This window comes from Amphibalanus amphitrite, unplaced genomic scaffold, assembly GCF_019059575.1.
Source record: "Amphibalanus amphitrite isolate SeventyFive unplaced genomic scaffold, NRLGWU_Aamphi_draft 000525F_arrow, whole genome shotgun sequence".
NCBI classification, from domain to species: domain Eukaryota; kingdom Metazoa; phylum Arthropoda; class Thecostraca; order Balanomorpha; family Balanidae; genus Amphibalanus; species Amphibalanus amphitrite.
Window position 1 is genome coordinate 405,295 of NW_024882019.1, and position 20,795 is coordinate 426,089.

The window sequence follows — 20,795 nt, forward strand, 5'->3', positions numbered from 1 at the left end:
CACCACCCCCTGGCCCTCGGGTAGGTGAGGCAGTGAGATCCGGCCACCACCCCTGGCCCTCCGACAGGTGAGGCAGTGAGGGGTGGGGTCCGGCCGGACTGCGCAAATCCGCCAACGGCCTTCACTGCCCCGCACGGAGACTATAGTCCACTGAATACACGGCCTGCTACAAACGGTCCGTGTTTTCCAATTTTCCATGGAGCTTGCGTACCATTATGACTCTGCCTATCCGTAGTCTTTGTCTGTTGGCAATATTATAAGAAAAGGGCAATAACTAACAAAACACAAAAATGTGGTACGTCAGAAGCTGCCATCACCTCTCTACAGGCAAATGAACAGCGACTGCGAAGTCCGTACTCCGCCAATTGCATCTCCGAGTGGAATGAGACCGACATTTACCCGAAGCTTCAGCGAGACAACGAAGCTTTGGCGGTAAACCGAATAGCCTATTCCAAAGAGGTAAGACATTTGTAACCGAAGGTTTGTTGTCAATAGTTAAAACACTATTCTTTAGAATTGTGTTTTTCTATTGAAAAACAAATCTGAGTTCTCTGACAATTTGGCAAAAGTAGGCTGTACTCATCAAGTATACGTATAGGTCTTTTTAGTGTAGGCATCATGATTAATCTGCCTGATGAATCGTGGGCATTGACTACTCAATATACAGTAATACAGTACTAGTAGCACAACATACATACATATACAGTTATCATTTACAGTATTGTTACCATACAGCATTGATATCATTTATCATATACGGTATACACTATACAGTAACACATTAATAGTAATATGGTAGTCTATATCGTGGGTTTTAATAAGTAGGGCGAATAGCTAAAAAGTATATTATACAATGGAATCGCCTTTTCAGGTCTGTGAACTGTTGTGTTCCCAAAGTCAGTTCATGCGACTATGCGGCTGCACACACCCCCTGCTTCCGACGTATTTCGGTAACCGGACAGAGTCGGAGCAGCCACTGCCACATTTGCCACCCTGCCAGATGTTCACCAATGGTAAACAGCCAGTAATCACTGTTTGGTATAAGGAGTAACATTCAAAAACATAAGGCACATATACTACATAAGGTAACATAAGGCAGCATAAGGTGACATTCGCTGACCGGGAATACATGAGCAGAGTAAATGCGTATTACAAACGGATTACAATGCTGCGTCAATTGCAGAAAATCCGCGTGGTGCGCACTTAGCTACTCATGTATTCGAGCCAGCGTCACCTTCGCCATCCGTATATGCCGGATGTTTACCAATGGAAACAGTCACTAACTCATGGATAACATTCACTGCCAGAGTTATTTTTCGTTTGTTTACAACTTTGTGAAAAGGGACGGGTTTATAAAAATATCTTATTTATATTCTTTGGTATCAATATAGCTACGTAAACAGTGTACCGACTCCTCTGAGTCTCTAGTAGATTCCGGTCCCCTTTTGATGGGTAAAATTGCACTTTAAAAAAGGCATCGTTCTCTTCAATACGTTTAGGTGACGTATTTACCTGATGTACAGTAGGTCTACAAAGAAGTCCCCGCCGTATGCGGGTCACCAGTGGGCAGTTAGCGCCTGAGCGCTACTCGGGCGCCACTTGCCCGCATACGGATAGGACTTATTTTGCAGACCTACTGTAAGGTACATCGAGTCACTTTCTTGATAACGCAACTGATTTTATGTTTCTTTTTTAAATGAATCAACAGGTAACCATTCCGAATGTGTTGATGATGTTCAAGATCAACTGAACCGACAAGAACTGACGTGCAAATGTCCGTTGGCGTGCCAGGATACTTCCTACGACATTCTGTCCTCTTCCGCACGTTGGCCACAAAACTTGGTGAGTATTATTCCAACAGTAATTAGGTTCTAACGAAGACCTACTGAAGAAAATGTGTATTGTGGCATAAGAATCTACCATCCTTTGTTCCACATGGACGATGGTTTAACTTATGTGTTTTAGATAAGAACGTCAAGAAAAGCGATAGGTACTATCAGGACAGCTTCCCAAGTCAGCAAGAAGAAAAATCGGCAAAACATCGACAAATAAGCACAACACCAGCGTGCTAGTAGAAAGGATAGTTTGTTTCGGGCATGGAAGCAGTGCTGTTCGTCCTGCTGAGCAGAGCTACCGTAGTGGACGCGGGACGGCAAGGACTCCTTAACCTTCCAGGCGGTGGGGGGGGGGGGATTTTTTGTCACCCTCCCTTTAGTTTTTTCGATATATCTACAGAACCGCTGCGCCGATCATCACCAAACTTTCAGTTCCCTCCCGAGAATAGCTTTTACACATCGTGAATAAAATTGTTTCCGAAAGCTATGATAGGTTGGCGGCTAATGACGTCGGAGTGACGCCATTTCTGCCATTTTCCACAAAAAAAGTTTCGCGGGAAGACCTGCTAGGCCTACAGATTTAGAGATACAGAAAAAAACGTTTTGACATTAAAGGAGTAGAAAAAACAGGGATATAAAACTGCTATCTCGGTTTTTTGAAATTGTTGGATTTTGACCCCCAAAAATAAAACAAAATAATTTTCTGAATATAATAACCAAAAAATCCCAAAAGTTTTTTGATATTCGTAAAAACCGGGATATATGTGATGTTCCCTACCGCCTTCCACCAACATACCAAATTTGAAATCGATACCTTTTTTGGCCAAGTTATAGCGAAAAAAACTGTTCAAAATTGATGACGTCAAATTTTTAAACTCATTTTTTAGCAATTCTAGACCACTTAGCGCAAAATAAAAATTATTAGACCATTAGACTCGCCCTGACGAGCTGCATCGAATCAATACCCATTTTGTGCAAAACTATCAACTTTGAAATTTGACCTTTTTTGACCTGGCATTGCCCGGCATGACCTCCACCAAAAAATGGCCTTAACAGTACCTGATGGTCTTATAACCAGCACCATTGAGCTGGAAGACCCTTGGTGACCTGACCTGTGACCTGACCTTGTGTCATCAGGGACCTTCAATAGCAACATATGTACTAGGCAACTTACGCCCTATCGCTGATTTTCGACAAAATGCGTTTTACTCGATGTTATAGCGCATTCCCTAGAAGACCCGTGAGCGGCGAAACATTTTATCTTTTACCTCACCTGTGACGTCATCGGTGACACCAAAGTCAATGAAATTTGGTTTCCCTCAACAAATTTGACAGGGCTATCGAACACCGTTTGAATTTTCCGGATCCGCCCAGTATAGTTTCAGAGATACGGGGGGGGGGGCAAAAAATGCCCCCCCCCCCCTCCACCGCGCGGAAAGTGGCCGGGAGGCCCACCACCTACCGGGTTAAACCACGTAACGCCGTTGTTATCGTTCAGTCCGGGGCCGGGGTCAGGGTCAGAGATGTCGTGGTCTTGTCATGCTGTTGTCAAAAACGTCAATTATGTTAGATTAAAGGGACACTCCCACCTTAACATTAGTTTTAAGTTGAGATAGCCAAATTGGTGGCCATGGCCTGCAAATACCGGTTTGGGCACTCACAACATCGAAAAATGTTTTAATTTGAAGATATCAGGGCCTCCTCTAACATACCCACTGGGTGGGCAAATGCCCACCCAGTCACCACAATTGCCCACCCAGTGGCGTCGATTTGCCCACCCAGAAGCAAATGCAAAAATTCTGGTCCGGCCGGACGTCCGGTACTACCTTTCTGGTCTTAAGCAAACTGGATGCTGTTTGAAAGTAAAAAAAAAATCTGGTTGCCCGATATTCAGGGGCGTAGTCAGAATTTCCTCAAGGAGGGGGCCAAACGCACAGGGGCCCAAAATAACCCCCTCAAAATCCAAAAAGCGATCTGGTTGGATCCAATATTTTTTTTTTTGGGGGGGGGGGGCCCAAATAAATAGAAAAATATTTATTAACAAAAAATATTAGAACTGAGGGGGTAAGCAGTCCATGGGCCCTGTTAGATAGGCCCACGAATAGCTTCATAGAGTCGCCAGTCGGTTTTGAGGGCGGTCTGAGGTCGGCCCGGCCCGTAGGTCGGATGAGGGTTCTTCAGACCGTCACAGGCCCCTACAGCGCATGAGAGCCTCGTAAGCCGTCTGAGGGTCATATAAGCCGCCTAAGGGCCACTAAGACCGACAAAAGCCCTCCTTGCACTTGCAGAGGCCCAGTCATGCCGACGGAGGGCTCTCTCAGACAAACTAAGGACCCGTTCAGGGCATTTGAGGGCTTCCTCAAACCGATAGGGGCCCCTCAGATCGACGGTGGATCCGATCCGAGCTCCCTCAAACCGATATAGGGTCAGACCAACAGTCGGAACGCATTGATTCTGTTTACACACCGTTGGACCCAAGTTGGACCCATCCCATCCAACTGACCCCCTGGTTTCAATAGGGCCCCAAGGCTCTAAAATTGGGGCTCTCTTGGCCAAAGTATAACTACTCAGCTGTGTCAAATGATCTGTCGCAGGGGCCTTTGCGTCGCCAAGGGCCCACTGTGTCAGCCAGGAGCCCCTATAGAATAAGGACCCCTGGCTTCCAGGGGGGGCATGGTCCCTTTGGCCCCCTCCTTGGCTATGCCACTGCAGGTGACAAGCGTTCTTCCAGGCGACCAGGGGGCAGGGGCCAGGCGACCAGGCCCCCAGGCGACCAGGGGCCCCCATGCGACTAGCCCCCAAGCGACCGGGCCCTCTAGGCGACCAGGGGCCCCAGGAAACCGGGGGTCATCGGATGAGTGCAGGGGCCCATTGGGTCATCAGAGGGCCACAGAAATGAATCTTCGACATCAATTTTCTTCCGAGTAAAAGACGTTTTATCCAGTGTTTGAAAAAAATATCCCGGGGCCTGAGGGGCTCCCCCATGGCGCGTTTTGCGCTCAAGGGAGGGGGCCATTGCCCCCGTGGTCCCTCCCCCTTGGCTACGCCCCCGCCGATATTGTTATTCATGGACAAAGCCAGCTAAATCTCTAAATACGGCTGAGCTAAACAAATAAGCAAGAATCATTACCGGTTCGGGTAGCCTTTACTACAATGTATTATGTTAGTTAGCTCTCGCCCGGTGAGGGGGGGGGGGGGGTGATGCACCCCCCCTAAGGTTTTTCACAAATAACGTAAAAACGGCGGCGCTCAAATTTGGCATGCCCTCTGGGGCAACCTTTTGGCACTTGTCCTGAAAATTTCAGATCTCTAGTCTTTTCAGGTCAGGTCACCAGGTCACACACCCCGTACAAGGTCAGGGGAAAATTGGACTAGTTTAGCGGCAACCGAAAGCCAGAGTTTTTCGTTGATAGCGTGAGTTCTAACTTCTATAGCACGTAGCGCTACCAAATTTAAGACACGACTTGGAGCATCTGTTTGCCACTTGGCCTTGGAGTTTTAGGTTCCAGTGACCCGAGGCCAGGTCACAAGGTCACAAAAACTGGTACATTGTCAAAATAGCAAGAATACCGAATAAGAATACCTACCACGCAGTTTGCGGAGGGCTGTACATGTAACTCTGGAACGAATCGCTCGAGCATCGCTAACCATAAAACATACGACAAACGTTAACTTTGCAAACTATCATCTTATTTCCAATTACGGCACTGCTTATTTCGCCTCACCCCCGCCCCCCCCGTAACAGGTTTTGATATTGGTTGAACCCCAAAACGGTGGCTGGATTCGCCCTTGGGCAGGGGGTAGCGAAAATTCTGCCCACCCAGTGAAAAATCCTTAGAGGAGGCCCTGGAAGATATGAAATTTCAAACTTGCAGTTTTCGGATTCTAAGGGGCTAATGCATTGGAATGCCCCCTTAGAATTTGTGACGTCAGCGGAGATCTCACGATTTTTAAATCTTAGACTAAAACCATCGTTAACCCTCGCATGTGTAGGGGGGGTCGGATGGACCCCCCCCATGGTTTTTCGCGAATAACTCGCGTAAAAAGCGGCCGATCGCGACGAAACTTTTAGTACCCTCGCATTAATCAATTTTACACCTACCCTGAAAATTTCATGACCCTGACCCAAATGACCTTTGACCTGTGACCTCTTTTCCAAGACCATGTTTGGCCGGAATCGCGATTTCGCGTATGTCGGCTCGCACTAGCCGCGTGTTTGCAAGCTTTTCGTGGTTTCAAACGTTCAAACATGTGATTTGATGTTACTCCCGTGTGTGTCAAGGTCACCCGAAGGTCAGGTCAGGTCATTGACCTTTGGTGACCTCGGGTGACCTCGGTTCACTTTTTCAAGTTTTACATGTTTCTAGGCTAGTTTTTGGAGCTGAATTCGAATTTAGCAACCATTTGAACATCTACGAAGTAGTTTTGGTGACTTCGTAACATGTTACGAAGCTGTCAGAGGCGGTTGACACGTACTACGAATACCCGTCACGACGCCTACTGGTTGACCTGACCTGACCTGACCCGACCTGGTCTAAATGCTTCAAGACATCATCTGTGATCAACACTAACACGATATTCGTGATCAGCACCCCGAAAAACCCCTTAGCAGCCACACTTTACGACTTTCTAACATGTCCCGATTTTCCCGACTTTGGGTCATTGACCTGACCTGGAAGGTCAACCAATGACCTAGGACCTTAAAATTGGGTATCATCGGCTTCCTCTCGTCACGGGCAACACGCTCGTTTTTCCGCGAAGCTCTAGCTCGATCAGGGGCCAAACGGCAAGGGGGGTCCAACCGACCCCCCCCCCCCCCTACACAATAGAAGCTGGCAAACGCCGCACACATGCGAGGGTTAACACGTGGTGGTATACGCTGCTTTGCGCGCAACGTCTGCCGCACTTTAAGGCTGCCAAATTATTGCTTCCAAATAAAGTCGCTAGTAACAGGGCAGATCCCAAAAAGTAAACAAAAGTAAAAGCCTAATATCTTGAAAACCAGTGAATATTTTTCGGTGAAATTTGGTAGATATTCATTTTCGCTCTTTCTGAACCAAGGGACATCACTTTCATGCCAATTCATTAACTTTTTTGAAGGTGGGAGGGTCCCTTTAACTATTAATAGCTATAACCATTAACTATTCAAACAGCTATTGTCAGTTGCAGATCAATTACTGTGCCATCGCGGCAACTGTGTCTTAGTGTGCTGATTTGTTTCACTGTGCCACTGATATGTTTTCCGTGACAGGTAAATGCCGCTGGAAGAATGGGCCTATCCGGCGATATTCTTACCACTGCCCAGATGAACGAATTAGAAGAAGAAATTCTGGAGCTGAAGGTCTATTTTCGTACCCTGTTGACTGAAAATATCGAGCAAGAGGGAGAGTTTACGGTAAACTTTTGGACAATAAATACCACAAATGTTTTCAACTAGGCCATTTTACTTTGTAAATCTACTGACTGTTCGGAATGAATGAATGTAGATACAAGTCACTTCGAAAGTAATGCGAGGTAACGGTAGTGGTTAAGCCTTGCATCTGCATTTTAGGAACTATACATTTGTCAGAATACCATGAAACTTGGAACGTAGCCTAAATGTGACACCATCCTTGCAGGCCAGCTGCAAGCAGCTCATCTTTTCCGTTCTACGTCTGAATCCCTCCGTATTTGAAATCGTCAGTCAGAGTCATGTGTTGAGATTGGTAACACCTCACATTACTTTAGCGGTGACCTGTACCTGCACCCTTTCAATTGATAACATGTTATCATTTGATTGAACTAGCGTTACGTTGGCGAACTATAGCGAGCTGAAATTGCAGCGTCCCTCGCACTTATCATTCTTACACGTCGACAACATGCAATGATTAGAAGTAATTATAGTTCAAGAATAGTTTACATTAGCCGTTTTCACGACGGCCATCTGGTACGCATTTGGTGCACATCTGGTGCAGATTAGGTGCAGATTTGGTCAAATCAGTTATCGGGTTCAGTGTGTCTCTTAGTAGCTATCAGCTAGGGTTGCACTAATTGCTTATATGCCTGCTTTGCCATATTATCAGAGAGCATCATCGATTAAAACACTGAAATAAATTAATAAAATAAAGATATTTGCTGTAAAAGAGATTAGGTGCAGATTTGGTCAAATTAGGTGCACTCGCCGGATAGCCCGCCGTGAAAACGGCTATTATTTCTACATTTCGCTTACTCACTACATGAGAAATTTAACCCGCGCGGGGCTGGGGTCTCCAGCCGAACGCGCGGGGCTGGGGGGGGGGGGTAAATTTTACCCCCCCTGTTATCTCCCGAACTAATGGTCCGATTTGGAAAATTCAAACGCCAATCGAAAGCTCTCATCACGAACTACTAAAAACATGTACTTAATTTAAAGTTTGAGGTCAAGGTCAAGGTCAGGTCAAGGGTACAAATTGCAAGTTTCTACAGTATCGGCCTTGCACCGTAGTTGCCGAAGAATGGAGTCATGGACTGAGACTGATCGCCCAAAACGTGTTCTTAGGCTACCAAGACAATATTAGTTGCATACAATATCATTCAGAGGTCAAGGTCAAGGTCAGGTCAGGTCATGTCAGGTCACCAAAAACAAAATATAGAAAAGGGCATGTGCGACACATGTTTTATGGGTCATTTTACTCATAGAATTCAAAAGGCACACTCAATAAGTGATATGGACCACCTCTGGATGAATTTCAGGTCGAGTTCAGGTCAAGGTCAGGTCAAGTGAGGTCAAATTTTGAAGTTGGTTGTTAAGGCCTAAAAAGGTGTCTATCTGATGCAGTTTTTCACGGCGAATCGAATGGTGCTATTTTTGTTTCCGTACGAGGTCTAGAACTTCCAAAAAAGTCATTTCTCAAAAATTTTGTGTGTCGTGACGTCATAAAATTTTGAATAACTCCCACATTTTAGAACCGATTCTTCTAAAATTTGGTATGTAGGTGCACATAGACCACTTCTCTGACATATATTCCGGTTTTTTCGATAGACTCAAAATTTTGGATTTTATAATGATTTTCCCAAAAAAATCAGTTTTTTGAAAAAATTTAGGCCAAAATCCAAAATTTTCAAAAAACCGAGATAGCCATTTGATAGACAAAGTAAAATTACGTATAACCTTTTTTGTTACGTCTTGATTCCTTTAAAAATGAAGATGTTAGCGGCGTTTGAACTTTTGCCGTTTTTGAGGCGAAAATGGCGAACATGACGTCACTAAAACGTCAATTTCTCAAAAAATTTCCGACGGATTTTGCTCAAATTTTCAGGGAAGGTGTCAAATTGATGTAAGAAAAGGTACTGAAAGTTTGGCGGCGCTGCGCGCCGCCGTTTTTGAGATATCGCAAAAATTCGCGAGGGGGGGTAAAATTTACCCCCCCCCCAGCCCCGCGCGGGTTAATACTAGATAGGAACATTATATAAATGATAATATAGTGTTATTTATCACAAAATTAAGCTGATTTAGATGCGCACTCACGTCAGTACTTTACACGCATTATACGGACGTGGCAGTAGTATATGTACCTGTGTATGGGTACAAAGGTCTGTGTTCTAACCCCTGTCGATGTCTGTTTGCAGGGGGAAGCTCTACTAAGCACGCTTGGAGGAGCGATGTCACTGTATTTGGGAATATCTTTGGTCATGCTGGCGGAATTTCTTCAGTATATCATTCTACTTCTCTGGGCTGTACTACGATATTTTGCTGGGAAATTCAACGGCGACGCTACACGTGGTAAATGACTGTGCATTTCAGCACGCAGCTATCAAAATGTTCGCTGCCAAACCATCAACCGAACAACACTGTGTACAGCACAAGTCTGTCTCTATTACGCAACATCCTCTACAAAGTTCATATCCGCATTCACACCTGCAGCTATTCTAATTCAATACCTATATTAAATTCCTCTTAACCCGCGCCCTGCTGGGGGGGGGGGTGTTTGAACACCCCCCCTTGTGGTTTTTCGCGAATATCTCAAAAACGGCGGCGCGGAGCGCCGCCGTTTTTGGTACACCTTATCATGCATCAATTCTACACATGTTGTGAAAATTTCAGACCAAGGTCATTCAAGGTCAGGTCACCAGGTCACTTGAAGTGACCTCACCTCATAAAAAGTTTCAATGTCTGTCATAGCTACACCGAGTGACCGATCGCTTTGAAACTTTCAGCGATTGGTAAGAGCAATAGCATGTACAAAATGTATATCTTAGAATTTTGATATCGATGACCTAAGGTCAGGTCAATTTTGCGACCTCCCCATTATAAGTCAATGGGAGAAAATTGAAATGCGCCTCTTTTGGACGAAGGACATTATAAACACTCCCAAACACTGAATTACAAGTGGTTTAGACACACTGAACATGAAAATGGTGTCCGTGACCCCTATTTATGCCCTGAGGTCATCTTAGGTCACGAATGGTATCTAACAGTTTTTCGCAAATAACTTTTGATAGAGGCATGCTAGAGCGATGAAAACGCCTTAGATGTGTTCAGCTCGACGATACGGATCGACTGATATGCAACATGACCCTTTCCGGTCAGGTCATGACCTTGACCTGAGGTCAAATTTTCAAGTTGACCTTTCAAGGTCAAATTATAGTTCATTCGATGCGTCTTGACGAGAGGAACACGATGCCGGTAAAAGTAAGCTCGTACAAGGCTTGGGTCAAAAGTTATTGCAGAAAAACTGTTTCCGAAAAAAAATCGGCTATTTTTGCAGTTTTTGCCCCCTGCAGGCAAAACCGTTGACGTTAGGTCAAATCTGAGAGAATTATTCAGAAAGGGCGTTAATAGGGCTATCGAATGCGCTTTTCCGCGGCGCTGTAGCTCTATTGGTTCCCGAGTTATGCGTTGGCTTCTTGGAAATTTTCGACATTCGACCTGGAAATCGGCGAAATTTCGCCTTCAATGACCTCTGGTGACCTGACCTTTGACCTGACCAAAAAATTGACCGAAGTGATTTCGTCATTATTTTTGACGCTCTTTCGAACGCCGCCTTCCGCGTATCGCTACGTGGCCCAGGAGCTGAGTTAGAAGGGGGGGTGTTCAAACACCCCCCCCCCCCCAGCAGGGCGTGGAAATCCAGGACCCCCAGCCGGGCGCGGGTTAACCCTCGCCGGCCGAGGGGGGGGCGGATGCCGCCCCCATAGGGTTTTTCGCGATAGCTCCGAACACGCTGGCGATAGAGAGCTGAAACTTGGCATACCTGACCTTTGATTCAAGCCAGATCTTTTGACACCAACCGCATTTTTGGGTCAGGTCAGGTCACTGACCTATGACGTCATAAGTGAACCTCTGCACGGTCTTCAGATGTCGCAACTTCGCAACGCTCTCACTGCCAGAGGAGATGTCACAGGGAAATGAAACTTGCAGGATCTAGTATCCATTATGAGTCTCACAACTTCCATATCTCGGATTTTTCCTAAAGGTCATATGAGGTCAGGTCATTTTCGTGACCTCACCATTATAAGTCAATGGGGAAAAATGAAAACTGCTATTCTGGCGCCGGGAACGATCTCCAACTATCTCAAGCACACAGAATCGTGTTTTGATGCACTCCTTGCAAGGTTAGATGCGTCACTTTTGCAATGTTGACCTTGCGTGACGTCATTTATGACGTCATCAAGGTCATATTAGTTTTTCGTCAATAACTCTTGATCAAATTGAGCTAGCGAGTCGGGAAAGCCACCAATGGACTCAGGAAGACCTGCCAAATCGAATGATATGCGACATGTCCTCTTTCGACCAAACCAACTTCGTGACCTGGGGATGCTGACCTGACCTTGACCTGAGGTCAACACCCAAAGTTGACCTGACCCGGACAAAAAGTATATCATTCGACGCGCCTGAGCGAGGCAAACACGATGCTGCCAAAATCGCGGCTCTGCGGTTGTTTTTTGCGAAGCTATTCACCAAAAACTGAACCGTACTTTGGGGCACTTGACCTGACCTCAGAGGTCACCGGTTGACCTAGGACCTTAAAATCGGGGGTACCAATCTCTGCGTCTCGTAACGGCGCACACGCTCATTTTTTCCGCGACGCGCTAGCTTCACCAGGGGCGAAACGGCGAGGGGGGGGGGGGTCGTACCCGCCCCTCCCCTCGGCCGGCGCGTATGTATGTAGAAAACCAATAGGTCCAGCGCCCTAGGGTTAACTGAAGAAGATCCAGATGCGTAATATTTTTTTGTGTCTTGGGCTCATTTATAGATGCATGATTTTTTTTTTGTTGTTGTTGTTGTTTGACTGCAACACCCTAAGACTCGGCTGGCTTCCTCCCACAGAGAAGAGCCAGTGGGCTACTCCTCCGCCGAGTGTTGGCGTGACCAAGGTGGTGATCACGCGTCCAGTCGGACTGAAGCACCCGTACCTCAGCGGGGCACCGACAAACGGCGGCAGCGCCGCGCACCGCCGCAGCAACTACTGAACTGTTCTATACAACACACCGCGCGGCGTGCGCCGCCGGCCGCAGCAACTACTGAACGCCAAACGGCGCCCACACACGCTGGGCCAGCCTGCTGGCTTCGTTATTCACGAAAGCCGGCTAGTCTAGCGCGAATTTTCCGTTATTGTTGCTAACTAACGGTTTATTGATAAAGCTAGCACCGTTAATAGCACCATTTCCAAGCAATGTCTTGGAACGGCCATTTGCTGGCCGATTCGGATGCACTGGCAGCGGCCATCAATAAACGAATGACGCACAGCAGTTTGCGTCTTCACAACACGAGTTGGGCGTGCACGTGCAGCCGGGGGCCTAGTCCTATTTGAACAATGGCACTCATAACTAGTTTTTGCAGCAATCGGCCTCACCCATGGGTGAGGCCTTTAGACGCTAGTGCACTAGCGTCTAAAGTCGGTCTTCATGAAGCACCTTATCTTCCTTCATGCAAGTCAAACACGAAAGGTCATTGCCCTCACGATAACACTCGACTTTATCGATAGCGCATGTCACTTGTTACGATCCGACAATAACTTGGCACCGTGCATCGAGTTTGACTTACGCTGCCGCTCGTTCTCTTTGCAAACATGCCGACTACTTTCGACTGTTCTATGTCATCAGTATGTGTCATTGCCCCAAGGGACATTCAGGTCAACAACTTTAACTCGGCAGTTGCCATGGGATATTTCGCCACCCACCACTTTTATGGACCTACATGTGTGTATGTAGGTATAGACTAACACCAGTAAGACGCCTTTTGGGGGCGATTAACGAGCGAGCGAAAGAGTGAGCCTTGCACGTGCGGAAGGGCGAGAGGGTACTTTGGCTTGTGCACGGCACCCCACTAACCGGTCACTAACAGTGTGCCAACTTTAGAGGCAATCGACCCAGCCGTTCTCGAGATCTGGGCCTCGTTTCATAAAGCGAGTCCGTAACTTACGCCGGTTTTTGGTCTTGCATTGCAAGTTCATGTGAAGCGTTAAATTTATTTCCCCTTCTCCCTTCTGTCCTTGCTTGCAAGATGAATAAATTCAACGATTCAAACTATCGTCATCGCTTCACATGCACTTGCAATGCAAGACCAAAAACCGGCGTAAGTTACTGACTCGCTTTATGAACTGAGGTTCAGGAAGCGGCACGCTGCACGTGCGTACGTATAAACTGGGCCCAAAGTGACTTTTGCACGGCACTTTACCAACCGGTTTCCAAACGCTTACCAAATTTGAGCGAAGTCGGCCCAGCCGTTCTCGAGATCTGGAAGCGTCACCTGCACGTGCGCACGTGCAGTAGCAGACTGACCGTAACACATGAGAATGAACACCTGGCGGGTTCCTACCGGCATGTCAAGTTTCAGCGAAATCGCTCCGGTAATTGCCGAGTTATTGTAATGGGAACAAATTTGACACTCCTTCTTTTTGCATTTTGCACGTGCATTAGAAGTGACCCACAGGTATCGGAGTATTCGATGTTTGGAAGACGGGATGCAACTATCCGACACAAATAATTGCAAGTCAATCGCCCCAGTGGTTGCCGAGATATATGGGCCTCTCAAAATTATCCCTTTAGCAGAACAGCTTGAAGGCCGGGCCGGGTCGGGCCGCTCATAGCGATACTTTTTCGTCATATTGAAAAGACTGAAAAGACTCGACAAAAAAGACATGTGAAAAGACTCGCTTTGCGCTCGCTCGTAAAAACAAGCCAACCACATATAGCGTGGCGATTACGGCTTGGGGGAGGGGGTTCCTTGCCCTGGCGGTCATAGGAGAAATCTCTTGATAGTAAAAAAAAACAAAAAAAAAAACAGCGTAACCATGGTGACCGGAACTCTGAAGTGTTGGCGATACGCTGCAGCGTCAATATGATTTGTTGCTCGGCGTCGACTACCGGCAGGTAGACATCGCAACAACAGCGCTGTTCGCGAAAGCCGGCTATCGCAACAACAACAACATAGCTCATTTCCTAAAAATGACGTGACTAAATATGCACCTACAAATGCGGGTAGGTATAATTTGTAATGTCTGAAATATGATGGATGAATTGCCACTAAATGGCTTTAACCCACGAACAGGGAGATCCACACAAAGCAGGATTCACGACACGACAGTTTAGTCCACCGAACCCTCAACCCGGCACATACATATAAGACAAAGTCCAAGAGACTAGGAAGTATCAATGCCTAATCGACTTGTATGTATATACAGGACACATGCGCGGAGAATGGCATCACTGCCTGTTTCCGAGCCACATTTAGTTCAAAGTCGAACATTCGTCTCCGGACTTCAATGGCGCCCTGGTCATGATTCATACTGTTGTGCCTTTGACTTCGCGACGTAGTCGAATCCTGGCGCTGGAACCTGGAATGCGAAATGGTTGTGATGTCAAATGTTTCGTAATGACATAGTTCATCTCGAGGTCATCAGTCATGGTGCTAAACCTATGGAAATATGTAACTAGGTGTGACACAGGGAACATCTAAGAATGTTTTACTATTGCTTTTGTGTCGCTCTACCTCGTTTCATACCACAAGTTACTTAGTTTTTTTCTATGCTTGATGCAAGTGCGCAAGGTTTGAATCAGCTAAGGTAAAGTAGTGCCAGCAGCGTCTATTTTATTGCTCATAACTACAATGGCATAACGCAAGTACAAGGTTACAAAAAGGTGTCACTGTGTTCCCCTTGATCAGCTAAGTAATCAGCATGAAAAACCGAAGCTACTTCGGAACGTTAACATTCATAGGACTTTATGGAAACTTGGAACTGGAAGGTGTGCTTATTAGCCGTTTTATCGACAGTTATCTGGCACACATTGGGTCATATTTGGTGCGATTTCATCCAATAAGGCTCGTTAGTTTTGGCAGTTTTCAGCTTATGGTGCACTGTTTGCTTATACACCCTATTCATCAAACCATGGATGAAGATCAAATCAAATTCAAAGATCAAATTATTAATCATTGTTTTCCATTAAAACTTTGAAATAAATTCATTATGTGGAATGAAAAACACCTCCAACGAAATCACAAAATTATCCGGATATCTATTTTTCACCATATCTGTTAGCAAAGTTTCTTCTCTGATGTTAGAGCGGGAATATTGAATGAATGCTCTGGCTGGAATGCTCAAGCGCATTTGTAACTGTGCTCTTATGAAAGGTGTTATATCATCATTTAAAAGCAATGAAAACTTCAAATTGTCTTGCTTTTTGATTACAGCGTGAATAATGATGTGCGGATAATTTCGTTTTACCCTGTACCTATATGGCCCCGTTTTGAGCTAACGCATCAAAACTTACTCTTGCTTGAGCCTTCAAAGGAATAATACTCCTGTCATTTTTCCTTAGGCGGTCAGTCTCTCTTTTCAATCTATTCTCATATTCTTCCTGCTCCCGTCGAGTCGCTCTATCCACTTCTTGTGACTGTTTAAATTCCAATTCCGCTTCTTTTATTATTGACGCATCCGCTTCCTTCTGTGAATAGAAACACAAAATCACTACAACTTCGCTGAAAACTGCAAAGTGCATCAATTTACATCGTTACATTGCAAAAATAGTGATAAAATATTGCAAAGCGTTAGGTCGGAGTGACAGTTTAGTTGCGGATTATTTGGACGGTAGATAGAAGTCATTGAGCAAAAACATTGTGTTCCACGCGTGTTATGGGAAGTCGCTAGTAGAATGCGGGCTGAAATCCAAGCAGTTACGGAGATGATCATGGGCTAGTTGAAGGTTTCTAGCTGGTGTTGCTACTGGCGGATCGAGGAAACCGCACATCGAACATCCGTAGGAATACACAGTATATCATATACCGCTATAATCAGCCTCAACTAAGCCCCTAGCTTCATGCATTTACCGTGGAAGTTAGGTATTTCCCTCCCCCAACAGGAAAGGAAATGGTGAATTTTTAGCCACTCCATAAATATAGATATAAAATATAAATAATTATAAATCTATAAATATTAATATAAAAAGATCCAAACGGAGAATAGTTACTAAATGTGTTTGTACAATAAAAATTCCATCAAACTATTTTTTGGCATTAAATAGTTAATTTACGACCATATTTGTGCCGCCTCCCATGCCTCCGCTCACCTTCTGCTGCCTCCACTGCCGCCGGCAGCCGGCGCCTCTGCTGGCCGCCCGCTGCCGGAGCCAGTCGAGCTCGGCCGCCAGTCGAGCGTTCCGCTGCTCCCGGGCGAGCGCCTCCCGGCGCGTGCGCTCCGCCTCCTCCCGCAGCCGCTGCTGGCGGTCTCGTCGGTCGGCCGACCAGGCGCGGCGCACGGTGCTGTCGAGCGCAGCGCGGGCCGCCTCCCGCTCCGCCTCCCGCCGCCTGCCCTGTGCCTGTCTGTGGCCGGCGGCGGCGGCGGCGCCCGTCCGCTCGGCGGCCCGCTCCTGGTCGCCGGCGGCGGCGGTCAGCTCGGCCAGCCGGGCGCAGGCCGCGTCGGACCGCTGTCGACTCCGACGCAGCGTGTCGGCGTGTCGCTGCAGCTCGGCCTCGGCCAGTCTCAGACGGTACAGGCCGAACGCCCGACGCTCCTCCTGCGTCACGGCCGGGGTGTAACTGCTTGTGTTCTGGCATAATTAATAATTGTGCATAGGTAAAGGGTACAACAGTGAGACAGACAGTGTGACAGGAGGAATTCTGACGACTAGATTATTTGCTAAGCAACCACGTTATGCACAAGCTTCTTCTGAATTCCTGAGACTGCATAAATTCGCGCCCCACTGGGGGCCGAGGGGGGGGGGGGCTATTCATAGCACCCCTCTCGTTTTTCTGCAATAACTTCTTAACCGCTAGAGGTATTGACGCGAAACTTTCAGTACCTTCGGCTGCATCAATTTGACGCCTTGTGTCAAATAGGAACTTCGTAGCTACTATAGGTCGGCCGGAAATGACGTCAGAGCGACGTCATGTTCCGCCCATTTCGACGCAATACATTGAACTACGGCAATCACTCTAAAAAGCTTAGTTTCTAGCCTAGATATAATTTCTTTGCATGTGAGTTCTCAGAATGCACTGCGCTATCAAACTGTTATCTTAGAGTATCAATGGTTGAGAAAATTCAAAGAATTATATAGATTGAATTTCAAAACTTAGGTGCCTACCTGTATACTTTTAAAGTTAAACTTTTTTGTAAAAACCAGAATACCTATGTGTGATAAAACACATGCCCATGATATACTCTATAGCACGTTTTAGGCGGATATCTTTAACGTCACAGGTCAGGTCAAAGAAGAAATTATTAACATTTTGGCTTGTTCACAATTTAGGCTCTGGCAGCCGGCTTACAAGTCCGATCAAGCTCTTTTTGGTTTACGCACTCTTTGATATATGCCTTAGATACCCTGAAGGTACCAAACTTGTACTCCGATTTTTTTTTAGGTCAAGGTCAGGTCATCCTAGGTCATTCTAGGTCAAGGTCAACATCACGAACATCATATTTGCGGATAAACGGACGGGGATCCGCGGATGAACAAGACTCTTCACGATAACCGAAAACTCACTGAAGAGTTGACGAGATCTGCGAACCACCCGGGGAATCCGCGGAGCAACGATTTATTCCAGTGAGTTCGTGAATTTCCTATGCGCTTCATGAAGCTAACTTATTTGCGACCAACAGCATGTCACATGTTTGAACGCTTGAAACCACGGAAAGCTTGTAAACGCCCGGCTAATGCGAGCCGACATACTCCGAATCACGATTCCGGCCAAACATGGTCTCGGAAAGTAAGTCACAGGTCAAAGGTCACTTGAGTTGAAGACATGAAACTTTCAGGATAGTTGCAACATTGATTAACCCTATTCCTGGCGGGCTCCGCCGGGACAAGAAACTGGCGGGGGGGGGGGCGATTCGGCCCCCCCCTGAGATCTCGAGAACGAAGCAAGATAGCGACAAGCGGTAAACGGCATCGGATACGCATGGACAAGGTCTACAATTTTTACTAAGGTCATTTTCAGGTCAGGTCAAAGATGACGTCACAGGGGTCGAAAAAGTCAAAATGGCGGCGCTAGATATGGAGAGAGTTTTTCTCGAATAACTTTCGAATTAGTCAAGATAGGAGAACTAACTAAGGGCATCATCGTGATCCTCTCGTCAATCCGCATCGAATGATATATATGTTGACCTCGAAAGGTCAAGGTCAAAGGTTGACCTCAGGTCACGTGACCTCGAGGTCATCATGTATATCATTCGATGCGTCTTGACGAGCTGAACACAATGAGACCATCCACGCGTCTGTATCTTATTCCTGTACGGAGTTATTGGCCAAAAACTTTGGTGACCTTTGATGACGTCACATGACCTCACAGCTGCCCAACAGCAAAACAGACCTCAAGGTAGTGAAGGTTGATCGTATATGAAGTCATGTATGGTATATGGGGCCATTCCGACCCGTTTTAGTGGTAAAAACAGGGAGTTGATTTTTCCCCCATTGACTTATAATGGGGAGGTCGCGAAACTGACCTGACCTTAGGTCACCGATATCAAAATTCCGAGATATACAAATTGCACATACTGGTACCCTAACTAAAGCCTGAAGAGAAGAAATTGATCGGTCAAAAACTCTAGCTCTGGCGTGATTGCAAACTTTTCTGAGGTAGGGTCACCAAACCGCCTCTGGTGACCTGACCTGAGGTCAGATCAACTCAAAATTTTCAGACATGTTGCGTAGAAGCCTTTTAGGAAAAGTCAGAAAATTTGAGCTTCCTAGCTCAACGCGTTTGGGAGAAATAACCAAAAAACCTCAGGGGGGGGGGGCTCCTGAGGCCCCCCCCGCCAGGAATAGGGTTAAAGCGAGGGTAAAGTTTCGACGCGATCAGCTGCCTTTTACGCGAGTTATTCGTAAAAAAAACGATGGGAGGGTCCGTTCGAATGACCTGAACTGACCTTCAGGTGACCTTAACACCCACCCTAATACATGGGGCCAACATCATGTCACATACCTATTTGAACACTCGAAACCACTGAGTCTGTTCGAAACCCCCTCCCTATACGGAGTAGGGTTAATTATACGCTTTTCCATAGATAACATTAATCATGTTGAATAATGGCTCATGGTATCATGATTCAATCATGAATCATTAATGTTATCTATGACTTTTAATGTTACATCGTTTGCTATCTTCAAAGCTGTAAGTGTGGCAGCTCTTCCGGCAACACTCCTTTTTTGTCGAAAAGGACAGAGCGTGAAATTGTTCTGATATCATTTTTGGCCTACCTATCATAACCACTGTAATTTGCTTAGTCACAAGGTGTAAAACCGATGTACGGAGAGGTCAAGAAAGTTTGGTGACGAATCTACAATACTAAAAGAGGTATCGAGTCGACAGAAGAGGATGGCGGGGTCCCCTCCCCTGTGAGGCGCGGGTTAAAACGGTAATTGGAAGTCTGAGAAAGACATCGCAAACGGCACCTATAAGATCAGAGATAGAAGTCAACAAGCATCATGAAGCACAGTAAGCACAGTAAAAATTTTGATGACGATGCCACAAAAAGTAGGGGAAGTTCATCAATTTGGTAATTCACGCAATACGAATCCTTGTATGCGATCGGATTATTGATTTACCGGTGTGTACCTATGTGAGACATGAGCACAGTACATAGCTATGATAGTTAAGCAAATAATCGAAGCAAGCCTAAGCTGCTCATTTAAAAGCTATATCGCTTTTGGCGAGTGTGATGGCATAAGACCGAGATCGGGTCGAGGCCGGGCGGAGGATCGTCCTGGCCACCCGTGGTCACACTCACCTCCAGCTGTCGCTCCTCGCAGCGCCGCTTCTCTTCAAGGGCGCGCCGCTCCTCGACCTGCTCCCGAGTCAGCTCCTTCCACTTCTTGTTCTGGCCGTATTCCTGCGGGGTTTCGTGTGGCCAGCTCATCAGTCAGGTATGCACGCGGTAGATGTAGACACTTGGTTGTACTTGGTTGTAAGGGTGTTGAGGTTGTACCGTATTTTCAGAGAACGACCAGCCTAACACTGACCAGTTAGTTAGTTTGTGCGGCCCCTCTCACTGACCTGGAGCTTATTGAGTTGTTGCTGACGTTCGTAAAGCACACTGTTCTGTCTTGCCTGCTCGGCTTCCTTCAACTCGAGCCTCTTTTCCTCTTCCCTTCGACGAAGATAATCAGCCACCCTGCCAGCGTACACACTACACAGTTTCTTTTTTAACGGAAATTAAATATACAGTGACGGAAGCAGAAATTTAGCGATGATTAAGTGCCACATGACCCAGACTCCAGAGGCCACGTTTTTAAAGAACATCCGATACGATTGGCTGCGTTATATTTAATGTTCATCACTTGCAGAGTTTGAGCAAGAGGTCTACTTTTAAACCCATTTTACTGGCAATGTGAAGTTTTTTTTTTCTCCCAGATCAATGAACAGAAATTGGATTATCCAAAAATTATTACAGGCTTATTTGCCGGTACAATATCTTTCTAGCGTAATTAGCTTAAAAATGTATGTAATGCTCCCTTGATGACAACAACATGAATAATTTGGCGTGATAGGATTTAGTTTTTGTTTAA

The 20,795-nt window shown here is 46.2% G+C and overlaps 2 protein-coding genes across 2 annotated transcripts in view; one reads left to right on the top strand and one right to left on the bottom strand.

Annotated features, from left to right (window-relative positions):
• Nucleotides 1-13,529, top strand: part of LOC122393248 (degenerin mec-4-like) — a 33,152-nt gene extending 19,623 nt beyond the window's left edge. Inside the window, exons 5-10 of the mRNA XM_043389109.1 lie at nt 328-459; nt 872-1,013; nt 1,709-1,842; nt 7,087-7,230; nt 9,423-9,576; nt 12,124-13,529. Coding sequence (XP_043245044.1) covers nt 328-459; nt 872-1,013; nt 1,709-1,842; nt 7,087-7,230; nt 9,423-9,576; nt 12,124-12,266 — 849 coding nt within the window. The 3' untranslated portion in view covers nt 12,267-13,529. The remainder of the gene's footprint in view (nt 1-327; nt 460-871; nt 1,014-1,708; nt 1,843-7,086; nt 7,231-9,422; nt 9,577-12,123) is intronic.
• An 838-nt stretch (nt 13,530-14,367) lies between these two features.
• Nucleotides 14,368-20,401, bottom strand: LOC122393249 (vicilin-like seed storage protein At2g18540; the record flags this gene model as incomplete). The annotated part of the gene is made up of 5 exons (XM_043389110.1): nt 14,368-14,632; nt 15,567-15,740; nt 16,362-16,808; nt 20,018-20,119; nt 20,284-20,401. Coding segments are annotated over 5 exons (901 nt in total), but the record flags the coding sequence as incomplete, so codon positions are not given.
• Between the last annotated feature and the right edge of the window lie 394 nt (nt 20,402-20,795).